This window comes from Pteropus medius, unplaced genomic scaffold, assembly GCF_902729225.1.
Source record: "Pteropus medius unplaced genomic scaffold, Ma_sr-lr_union100, whole genome shotgun sequence".
NCBI classification, from domain to species: Eukaryota; Metazoa; Chordata; class Mammalia; order Chiroptera; family Pteropodidae; genus Pteropus; species Pteropus medius.
The window spans coordinates 11,472,993-11,485,683 of record NW_024342473.1 but is presented as its reverse complement, the minus strand read 5'-3'; the positions used below and the strand labels follow the sequence as shown (position 1 = coordinate 11,485,683).

Below are 12,691 nucleotides of genomic sequence, written 5' to 3'. Positions count from 1 at the left end.
CACAGAGACAACCCCTCCCCAGAATCCAGGTTGTTACCTGTTTTCACTTTAAATTTATCATACCAATTTTAAGTGGGCCCCTTCATGTTGCCTGGGAATCATACTTTACAACCCTAGGTTCATCTTCTCTCTCTCCCTCCCTCCTCCCCGAGGACGTTCACATTTTCTTCTCTTTTCTCAAATCCTAACACTACTTCCCTTGGGCCCTCAATTTATAACCTGACTCCCTGCTTCACTGAGGATACTGAAGCAATCAGAAGAAACTACACAGATGTACCACATCTCCCCACCTAGCAACATCTGCACCCATGTACTATCTTCCTCTTTCCACAGATTTACTTTCCTCCTCTTATCCAAAGCCAATCCCTCTATCTGTAGAGCCCACTCAATCTCACTTATTCAAGGATATCACTCCAGCAATTCTCCCTTCTCTCTACTTTATCAGTTTTTCACTCTACTGGATCTTTCACTTCAGCCTACAAACATCCTGCTCTTGTTCTTACCTAAAAAAAATAATAATAAAACTCAACCACACTCTTCTCACTAACTCCCAACTATTTCTTTGCTTCTATTTGCTGTGAAATTTTTCAGAATAGTTTATAGTCACCATCTCAATTTCTCTCATTCTAATCTCTCTTAAAACTACTTCACTGAAATTGCTCTCTTTAAAGGCACTAACAACCTCCACACTGCTAAACCCAAAGGTCAATTCTCAATTTTCATCTTACTTGACTTATTAGCAGCATCTGGCATGGCTGATTACTGTTTCCACCTTGACATTCCATTTTTGCTTGGAGAACTCTACACTCTTGGTTTTCTTACCTCACTGATCATACTTTCTCAGTCTCCATTGCTGGTTCCTTCTCTTCTCCCTATCCTCTTGATGTTAGAATGTCCCTGGGCTGAGTCCGTTCTTGGTCCTCTTTACTACACTTACTCCTTTGCTGATCTCATCCAGGCTCAAGATTTTAAATGCCATTATATGTCAAACTCCACACATCTATCCAAATGGCTACTTGACATCTCTACTTGGAAGTCTAGTAGCCATCTTAAAGTTAACATGTCCAAAATTGAATTACTGATATATCACCCTGCTCTTCAAAGTCTGCTTCATCTGTAGTTCCCGCATTGCATTTGACGGCAACCTATCCTCCAAAACTCACAGGCCCAAATCCTGGAGTCCTCCTTGACTGCTCTCTTTTTCTCATACCTTACATCCAAAGTATCAGGAAATCATGCTGGCTCTACCTCAAAATATAAGCCTAATTTGACCTTTAATTTATTTTTATTTTTCAATTAGAGTTGACATTCAATATTATTTTATATTAGCTTCAGGTGTAGACCATAGTACTTAGACATTTATATAATTTACAAAGGGGTCCCCAAAGTAACGAGTACCCACCTGGCACTGTACTTATTTATTACAATATTACTGATTATATTCCCTATGCGTGACTATTTTGTATTTTGTGACTATTATATTCCCCATGACTATTTTGTAACTACCAATTTGTACTTATTAATCCCTTCCCCTTTTTCATTTATCCACCTCCCATCTGGCAACCATAAAAATGTTCTCTGTATCTGCAAGTTAGTGGGTGTGAGGTGGTATCTTGTTGTGGTTGTGATTTCTCCAGTGGCTAATGATGTTAAGAATCATGTGTTTACTGGCCATTTGTGTATCTATTTGAAAAAATGTCTATTAACTCCTTTACCATTTTTAAATTGGGTTGTCTTTTTATTATGGAGTTATAAGAATTCTTTATACATTCTAGATGCTAGATCCTTATCAGATATATGGTTTACAAATACTTTCTCCCATTCTGAGGGTTATCTCTTCCTGAGCATCCTTTAAAGTACATAAATTTTTAATTTTGATGAAGTCCAATTTACCTATCTTTTCTTTGGTTGTGTATTATTAACTTTTAAGGACGAGACTAGAGGCAAAAATTAGAATATCCTATAACCAGGTAAGTTGTTCAGACTTGTAATAAGCAGAGAACTGGCCAGTCACTTAAATTATGAATTCCCATTTAGGAAACACGACCACTTTATCTTGGTGGAGGGTAGGAAGGAAGTTACCCATTTCTAAGTTTTTAATAACTAGATTTTCAGATTAAGCATTTGGCCTTTGAATACCAAATAGATAATAAAATGCAAAAACATAAAACCTGAGTCAGATTTATATGTTTTTCAGGGCTGTTTGCCATAATATCTAAGTTTTCATAGTTCTTACTAGAACTGGAATTGTGTTTTCAAACTGAGCACATTTAAAATGAATTTTTTTTCAAGAGTTTCAAACTAACATTTTTCTCAATCAGCACAAAAATAAAGACTGGCATAACCTCACTGTTCCATTACTGCTTGATAAATAATACTAAATAGATAATACATAATCCCAAATAATTACTTGGATTATATAACTTGCAATGTAATTATCCCAAAAAGCGATTGTAATTATAGTAATTTTTTCTAACAAAAACAAACTGGTCTTTAGTGTCCTGAAAGTGAGAGGTGGCAAAACTGTCTACATTTCCCTACTTCATACTCAGTATGTATTTATTATATGACATATTATCAATTTCTGCCACAGAAGTCCATTTCTAATTTGTTCGGTTTATTCCCACCCCTCTCAACAACACCCTCCCCCCCGCACCCCGTATAGATTTTGAAGTTTTTAAATGCTTTTTTCACTGATTGCCATAATCAGATGATTTTGCTTCCTGTTCATGTGATAATTTAAATAGCTTTTTCATATATTAAGAATATTATGTTCACGAATGAGGTGTCCTCAAATAATTTTCTTTATTGATACTATATAGGGGTTTGGATCATGTTAAATTAGCCTTAGAATGAATTAGGTATGCTACCTCTCTTACTACTCTTTAAAATCTATGTAAAAATATATTCCTTTCACTAAATAATTGTTTGTATTTCCTCTAATACCTCTAATAACTTTCTTTACTTTGCCAACCACAACTCTTTGACTGAAAAAAGTTTTGGGTTTAAAAAAGCTTTGAGTGGTGATAGCTGTACAACAATGAGAATGTATTTAATGCCCCTGAACTGTACACTTAAAAATGGTTAACATAATAAATTTTATGTATATTTAACCACAATTTTCAAAAGAAAAAAAAAAGGAGAGAAAAAGAGAAGGGGGATGAAAAAGAAAAAGTAGAGAAGATGACCCCCCCACAAAAAAAACAAATACACCAGTCTTAGTACCTGCTGGCAGACAACATTCAAGAAAAGCCTGCTGAGAGGAAGGCCAAGTTCACTAGGCCCTCAGACAGACCACCAACAAAGCCAGACTCTGCAAAGAGCATAGTAAGTAGGTCACCTTGGAAGAGTAATATGACCCACCTTATATTCATAGAGCTTTGTCTCTACTCTAAGATGTGGGGCTATACAAGAATGTCCTTCACACTTCCTAGGACCTGGGTTGCATCCAAATGTCACTGTACTTTCCTATCTAGGGCTCCTCTTAGAGAGAAGACAGTTAAGTTTCCCTCATACCACATAAGCCAGGATCCTCTTAAATGTGGAATTAAGCTAATGGCAATATTTTGGTTTTTGGTTAAGGGCAAACCAATAGATGAAGTACTAATACTGTCAAGAAAAGAAAGCAAAGGTATTTCAAGGTAAAGAACCAAGAAAAATCCAGTGTGCCTCACTGCTTTGCAGTTCTCTTAAGGATGTTTAATGTCTAAAACAAGCAGAATGACATTTTTTCAGAAGACACTTTTGACCATAATTCCAAAGTAATAGAGTGTGTTCAGTTCAGCTTCAAATTTATAGCCATGCAGAACTTGGGGGCAGATGTATGAACTTTAATGTATGAACTTGGGGGGCAGATGTTTCAAAAAGTGGTTGAAATCGAATAAGCTTTTCTGAAAATAGTTCTCATAAATATCATAAGCACCACTAAATAAAATTTTATTCCAAATTGATCCAGTTTATGTACCATACCTTAAACATATTTTTATAGTGAAGATATTGTCTGCAACAATGCTTCATTAATGATAAATGCTCAGTAAGGATTTGCTGAATAAATGAATTAGAAGGACCTAGCCTCAATTTGAGTTTGTTTTGGTAACAGGGAGATGACAGCAGAGACTAAAATCTCCTTATTTTTTCTAGATCTATCAGGCCCTTATTTTGAATGCTACTGCAATAAAACAGTACCTCATACATTTGTAATTCAATGCAACAGACACATTAGATCTCCTCTAGACAAAATAAAGTGGGAAGGAAGGAGGACCTTTCTTCAGAAGGAGCTACTCTAATGATAGCATGGGTTAGCTCAGACCTCAAGTGATCTGAAGGGCCCTACTCTCACTTAACACTCAAGTGCTGACAAAAAACTGGGGTGAAATATTTGACTTCTATAAAATTGATCAGCCACTTGACTCTTTATCTCAGGGAAGATGGGGTAAACTCACTAAAAAGAGGATTTTTTTCCTTCTCGTCTGTAGTGTTTCACCTAGCAAAGCACATGTGTTGAGGATCAAAGTTTTACAAGACAGAAAAACACTACTTGGGCAGCAGTTCTTAAAGGACTGTGTAATGAGTTAAATTATATCCCCCAAATTCATTTGCTGAAACCCTAGCCCCAATACGACAGAATGGGTCATTACCAATGCAATTAGTTAAGATGAAGTCATACTGGAATTGGGTGGGCCCTTTATTCAGTATGACTATTGTCCTTATAATAAGAAATCTGGACACAGACAGGCACACAGGAAGACTGCAATGTGAAGACTGGAGTTATGCTGCCACAAGTCAAAGAACTATCAGAAGCTAGAAGAGAGACCTGGAACAGATTCTTCTGTCACTGGGAGCATAGCACCTTGATTTTGGACTTCTAGCATCTAAAACTGTGAGACAATAAATACCTGTTGTTCTAAGCCATCCAGTTTGTGGTACTTTGTTACTGCAGCCCCAGCATATGATACAGATAATAAGAGCCTCATGTGCACTAACCAGCCTACCAGCTTCAGACTGCATTTCATATCCAGCTTTCGATCACATTAGCCCAGGCCCCAAGACCTCACTCATGAGCTGCTGCAACAGTTGCCTGGTCTCTACAACTCCAGACTCTACGTCCACTTGCTTCAGCTGCCAAGCCCACCTGCACACCACCTTTCAAAGATGTCAACTTCTTTGCATCATTCTCTTGTTAAAAAAATCTCTAAATGACTCATCAATGCCTACAGGAAAAAGTCGAGATTCTCCTGTCTAGCATTCAGGCCCCTCTCTACTAACTGCTAGGTGAGATTCTGCTAGTGACCCTAGAAAATATAACCATTATTACAGATATCATACTTCCTCCCCTACTTCCTTCCCTGGCTGTCACTCTCCCCCTTTACCAATTCAAATCTGGACTATTCCATCAATACTACCGAGATCCGCTTTCTCCTTGACTTTGTTATATACTCAATCCCACAACAAAGAACACTTCTCTGACCTCTGGGCATTTGCTGCTGTATAAGTCATTCTGCACTCACCTCAGACTGCCTTGTATAGTTACCTAGCATTTTAAAATTGCACACTTTGATTCCAAAGGTGAACTATGAGCTCTTTAAGGAGAGAGTTCATGTTTTACAATATGGGGGTACTTCTCAAAGCTAATGACAATGCTAGGCATATGATAAGAAAGCTCTAAATACTTGTTGAATTAACTATTAAACATATATTAAAAATTCTTAGAACTATTATTTTTGGCTCTTTAACAAGAGACTTAAAATTTAACAAATCTACAGATTTCACGTAATCCTAATGGTTCCATATACATCTGAATAATTTAAAACTTACAAGGAACAGGAGGAAAAAACTCTTTAGGGCTTTCAGTCCCAAGTTACTTACCATTCTTCATCACTACATTGGACCACACATTGGCATTCAAGGCTTGAACAATTCGCTTTACTCCTGTAGATTCTGGGAAGTCATCTAATTAGGAAGATAAAAATATATATGTATTTTTATGCATGCACTTATACATACATACCTATATGTGTATATATATTGCCTAAGTCATATTTTTTAATAACTATAGCTCAATTATTTTGCTTAGTTACTTCACATTGTAACTTATGTAATAAGGAAAAAAATAAAGCAAATACAGAGTTTAGAGCTCCTGACAAGATAATAAAAACTAAAACAATTAAGGAAAATACACAATATAATGAGTTTATATGAGAACATCGTACTCATTGCCTCACCAGTGGCATCTTTTCATATTCTCCTGAAAATGTTAGTTTGCATTAATTACACAATCCTGGGAGAGTACTAGAGATACCAATCTTGCTTATTTATAGAGAACAAGTTTCCTGAAGGCAGGAATGGTTCTCTTAGTATGCTAAATAATCCTGTAAATGCCCTGTCTTCTGGGAATCATAAAATAATAATTATTGTTTATAACACATATCTAGAAAATAGAGAACAATTTCTTGATCAGAGAAAGATAGTTTAAGAGTGAGAAGTGAAATTACTAAATCCAGAGTGTTAGAGACAGGCAAAGTGTCATTTAAAAAATCCCAACAATTTAGTTTAGTTATTGGTATTACCCTACTTCTAAAATTTAATTGGTACTCCTCTAAACAACAGGTGGTAACCCTAGTCGGCATACCAATAATAAGGTGGTATTCTTAGCTACATTGCAGGAATGAATGCATATAAAGGAAATGGAGATCCATCAGCAAATGAGTATTGTAAGACTGAAAGAAAAATGTCTCCTACGAGTTTACAGAGCACACTCCACATAGAACCTGTCTCCAGTGGCCTGGCCTGGCCTGGCCTGGCTCTGGGTAGTTTACAAGAAGAGCACAGTATTAGAAGTCAAAAGATCTGAATTTGAACCCAGGCTCTGCAACTTATTAGCTTTTGATCAAGGGCAAATCACTTACGTTATTCTTAAAAAAAAAAAAAAAAAAAAATGTAGGCCTGACACCACTCCGCGCACATCTCCCCTAGAGGAAAGATGCATTATCCTGCCTATTATCTAATTATTGAAAGAATAACTAATACTTCAGATGATATAACCAGGAAGCAAAAATATAATCTGAAATAAAGAGCCAACAATAAGATCAAATTTAATACCAACAAGCATAAAGTCTCATATTGATGTTCGAATAATATATGCAAATAAGGGATGAGAATATATATGGCTTGGTAACTGTATTAAAAAAATTCTAACAAGGTTTTACTTATGTTACCAAAAGATGATATGCCAAAAATCTATCTCAAGATTAATACAAGAACATGTTCAGACAAGGAGCAAGAAGAAGTGTAAGGGTATAAAGGAACAGAAATTCCAAAATGAAAACAAATTTAAATAAAGGACTCAAACGTTGATTCTCTAGGACAATAGGAAGAAGAGAAAATTCTAGTGAGAGAAATAAGTGATTACTCAGGCTCACATACACAACAGAGGGTGCAAGTTTTAGGGGACCTAGAAAAACATGGAAGAAGAAATTGTACTTGTTAATTTTCAATATCCTTAAAAATGTACAGGGAGAAAAACCAGCCTTTTTATTTCATTTTTGTTCTCTTCTCTGGCAGGGTTTTATTCCCAAAGGTAACATTTTGGAAAAATTCTAAGCAAGCCTTAATATAGAAAGACATTTCTTATTTTTAAAATAAGCTTTCATGTAATGATTACTTATAACCTATCCATGTACTTTAACTTGATTGGTTGCCCCTGCCTAGAATGTCTTTTGGAAAAACTGGCGTCTTCTCAATGCCACCTCCCTACTAGTCCTCTAAATACAATTCCAGTACATTTACAATTTCTTCTCCATGGAACAGCTGACATTTAAGAGTTCACGGTGCCCATTCATTCTTTGAAATGATCTCTTCTGTCTCTGAAGTATCACAGTATCAATATATTTTTTTATAATACTTATAACATCCCACTTGGTAATTCGATTATTTATATTCATGTTTTATCTCTTGTACCAGGTTATAGGATTTTGGGAGCCAAAATGTGTCTTATCTTGGTACATCCCACAGCAGCTAGCATAGGTGAACTTGGAAGGAATAAAGATGAAAAAGAAAAATGAAAGAGGGTACAGGAAGAAGGGGGAGAAATAGAAGGTCCAGACTGTAGTAGAGGCATTTAAGTGCAGAGCTACCCCAAGAGGCCATCCTGGGTCTACTTTTGGTTTTAAATGTCCAAAAGACACACAAATAGAACTGACATACCTCTATGGTTTCTGAGAATTCAGTCTTAAGTTACTAAGAATTCAAAATAAGGAGCATAAACTTTACCTATTTATGAATATAAGTAGAACTCTTCATTTTGGGCCATGGAGAAAGGATAAGAGATTGGGGAAATGACAGATTTAAGGTAGAAATCCTCCAACTTTATCCATAAGAAAAACATCTCAAAAGTCCTAAAATGGGTAGTGAAACCATATAAATGGATTACTTGATTAATGTTAAGACCACATCAATGGGTTTCACACAAATCTTTTCAAACGGCTAAGGGAAAAACATTGTTTTTTGAATTTCACTGTGATTCTTCTTCCCTGAATCAAATAATCTCATATCTGAATCCAAATGCCACATTTTCTCCCGACATCAACACTTACCATCGTCCTCAGGCAACTCTTCCGGACTAAGTTCTACCAATTCAAAGCCATGTTTGATACACCATTCTTGAGCTTTTTGTCGGTTTACACCTAAAATAACATGCCAAAAAAAAAAAAAAAAAAAAAACTAAGTAAAAAAACAAAAATGAATATTGCTGCAATACTCTCCACAAATCTCAATGTGTTTCCATTAATGTCGATGTTATTTAAAGGCATCCAGAATAAAGTAATATAAAGAAAATAATTTCCTAAACCCAAAGTGTCAAGAAAGAAAAGAAAATGTTGCAAGATTCCAAAGAGAAATAGCTGAAAATATTTATGTAAAGTAATAAAGCAACATGAGAGGTACTCTTCTAAGTTAAGAAAACTAATGTACTCTGTTTATCAAGGAATGGCAAATGTATGTGCCAACTACCGTCCCATCAAAGTATCTTACCATTTTCAGACACTCTATCACAGACCAAGATCATCACCTCAGGTAACCATCCTTCTACCAGTGGAAGCCACGTGGAGACACTATCAAGACCAGATTTCTAGAGGGAGGGAAAATAAACAAACAAAAATAGAAAAAGATACATTAGGAGAACACATAGAAAAGGCAGGGGGGGAAAAAAGAAAGCACAAGATAATTTCTTATTCAAGATTCCATGAAAAACAAAATCTTACTTGTGTGCTGTCAAAGTAAACCACAAATGCTTGGACAGACTCTGCAATCTCTGCAGTGATGAGAAACTTGTTTGGCACTACGCATAGATTGATATCCGCCGAATAGTATTTATTATCAATGGTCCAAGGATAAAATCTCACAGCATCAGTGGATGTCGCTTCCACAATAAGATCTTCTGTTCCAAGGATATCTTAATAAATGACACAATATTACCATGGAAAGTGCAAAACCAATATACATTGGTCAATTTTCTCAATAAGATACTAGATTAATATGGTAAGTCAGCTGATTCCCTTCATGCAAAGATTTCAAAGGATCTCACATTTATTAGAGTATTTTCTTCTCTGGTCATTTGATTGTAAAAGTAACAGTGACATAATTTAACTCACTGGCTTTTTTCCCTTAAGAACACAAAAAGTATTCTGACTAGATTAGACAGTAGTAAAGAACAAATAGTCATCTAACCAAATGCCCAGATAAAAGTGAGTAGAAGAGAAATGATGACAGCTGTTATTTATTTTATTGTTTATGTACTTCATGAAGATGGAAGATTATAAGAATCCTAAAGAATTTGTAACTATTTTGTATTTATTGAGTGCTAAAAGGAAGATAGCATTAAGGCTAACCCATTAATAAAATGAAGAGCTACACATATTCCTTGCTGCAAAAGCTTACACATTAATTCAACTATAAAATAAAAAGAATGTATACTGATAAATGACCCCAATTCCATTTATAATCAGCCTTGTTCAGATTTTCTGAAAGCCAACTCAAATTCTTCTTTGACAAAGATATTTCTGGGAAGTTTTAAATGCATAATAGCCAAGCAAATTAAATGATTTAAAATACAACGAAATCTTTCAGAAACCCATGTGCAGCATGATATGACTAATGAAATTCTCACAGGAAAAGCTAGGTTAATGATAAACAAAAATATATGTAGTCATGGAATCAACGAAGCATTTTGCCTCCATAATGTCATAAAATGTTTAGAACTGGAAGAGACATTAGAAAGTGTTCTAAACTACACTCCCGTCTCTCATGCCCATACCCACAACCTCCATTTTATACAGATGTGGAAAATGAACTTAGAGGAGTAAAATGACATGCCACTAATTGGGTTATTATAAAAAATGTACAGCAAAATGGCCACAAACTCCTTTTCAATGCCTAATATGATGAATATGTAAAATATTTCTCAAACTCACAATTAGAAGACCAGTGAAAAGTAGAAATTAAATTTTAAATTCCAGAGCTGAGATTATGTATTTGGAACATTGCCATAGTTTTTTGCTCAACAAAAAGATATGGGGAAATTATGTAGTCCAAACAACTGCTAGGAATAATTAATAATATATAAAGCATGGATGTGTGTACATGCATTCTTTTCACTGGTAAACTTTCATCATGTTGTTATTAGGAGGAAATGAAAATGAAACTTCTTAAATAAAAAAATTAAATTTAAAATAAATTTAAGACTTTACTTGAGGCAGACTCTGAAGCTTCTAAAAAATTTTCACCGAAATCAGAATTATTATTCTTAACAGGTCTGTGCCAATACTGAAAATCTCAGTTTACCCAGTTTCTTTAAAAATGCAGTTCTGCTTAATTTCTACCTAAAATCATAATCTTAATTATCAATCAATTTCATAGCAACCAGCTGCAATGTCCCTCATGGAGTCTCATGACAAGTTCAGGTAGGAAATAAGCAGGAAGAACACATAAGTTATTAAAATCAAAGACTGTTTTCATCTAAATGTCTCACAGGAAAAAAACTCCTAGATCAAAGTCTATATTGCATTCAAAGCTAATACTCCAAACTCTAAGCAGGTGGCACAGCAATATGCCAATAAAAGCACATATGGAAGAAGACAAACTAAACCAAGGAGAGTAGCAAAAAATGTATAAACTGATTACTTTGAAAGGGTAGGAGGAACCACCATATGGATCCGTCTTCATTCATGGGTAATTTTTTAAAATTAAAAAAAAAAAAAGACTTTTTTTTAAGGGGGAAGCAGAAAGAGCAAAATAACGAAATCATTTGTTAATGGGGAAAGTACAAGGAACATGGGGCTGGTTCTCCTACCAGTCCACAATCTGTTCTTGGTATTTCCTAAATGGGTTGTATTCCTAAAAACTGAAATAAAATTTGGGTTATGTTTTTTTTCAAGACAGTGCCTTCAACTAATATTAAAAATAAAATCAATTAAAATGTCATATACTTAACTAACAGAAACTTAGAATATCTGGATCTATTAAGGATAGCTCATTTTATTAATCAATGTTTAGAATACAAACAAACCAATGAGTACTCAGAGCACTTAAAATTTCAATTTTATAATACCTTTGATTTTCAAATGATTAAGATATTGACTTAACACATAGAAAGAAGCTATTTCTCTTTTCCCTAACCTAGATGACAACAGAACCAATAAATTGGGACAATGAATTTCACCTTTCAATGTTTTAGTAGCTGCACTTTTTTTTATTCTTTGTGCTGCCTAAAACGATTTGATAACTCAATTTACTTATTTTTAACATTTTGTCTAATCATATACTTTCAGCAAGGCCGCATATTGACTTTATCACATCAGTGCCATATTACAACTTGAGAGAGAATAGTGAAGACGGTCTCATTCTAGTTTTTATCATAAATACAATGTAGTTTAATTTTAAAAATGTAAATGTCTATACTAATTTAGCTTTTCTTCCTCTTTTCTGTTTGATTTCAAATGTTTAACAAGTTTATTCTTTTCCAAATTAAAACAAAAATGACTCAAATGCTTATGAATATGGCTAAGAGTTTCTGGAGATCAGCCAGTATAATTCGCTCATTTCACAGATGATAAAACTGAGAGCCAGAAAAAAGACGCCACATACCTAAAAGGAGCACAGCCTAAAACAGAATCCAGGTCACCAGCATTCTTACTATACTATGAAGCATTACACGTTATGATATACAGCATCTGAGCCAGATCAAACTCAAGTGTCTAATGGTCACAAGCCAAAACTAACCTATGGGCCTACAATACCCTTTACCCTTTTATGAAAACCAAAAATAGTCAGAATGAGGGCACCATAATTCATGAGCCTGCAGCACAATTACCCATCAGAAAACTGTCCATGGGTTTTGGGTATTCATATGTCAAAAGTGAGTCATAATGTATAATGATCTTGTGTGTGTGTGTGTGTGTGTGGCAGGGGTGAGGGGGTTGCCAGACAAAATTCCTAGAAAAATCTGCAATGGTCTCTTTTCTTTGCCCTTCACTAAACTGAATTTGATGTAGTCAAAATGATGCACAAATAAAATCAAGAGCAGCTTCTCCCTCCTCCTGGTGGATGTCAGCCTGTCTCATTCACACTGTTGGCAGCCACCTGGTGGAGCTGTAATACATCATTTTTTTTTTTTTTTTTAACAAACGCTAGGTGATTA

At 35.0% G+C, this 12,691-nt stretch overlaps 1 protein-coding gene across 10 annotated transcripts in view; it reads right to left on the bottom strand.

The window, feature by feature from the left end:
* AAGAB (alpha and gamma adaptin binding protein) overlaps positions 1-12,691 on the bottom strand; it is a 50,765-nt gene that overhangs the window by 28,630 nt on the left and 9,444 nt on the right. For all 10 annotated transcript variants that reach the window (XR_005653356.1, XR_005653357.1, XR_005653358.1 and 7 more), the window contains 4 exons: positions 9,258-9,448; positions 9,028-9,124; positions 8,592-8,681; positions 5,866-5,949 (listed from right to left, as the gene is read on the bottom strand). Coding sequence is in view for 7 of the 10 variants with exons in the window: in XM_039865230.1 (XP_039721164.1) it covers positions 5,866-5,949; positions 8,592-8,681; positions 9,028-9,124; positions 9,258-9,448 (462 nt within the window). In the remaining 3 variants the exon portion in view is untranslated. The remainder of the gene's footprint in view (positions 1-5,865; positions 5,950-8,591; positions 8,682-9,027; positions 9,125-9,257; positions 9,449-12,691) is intronic.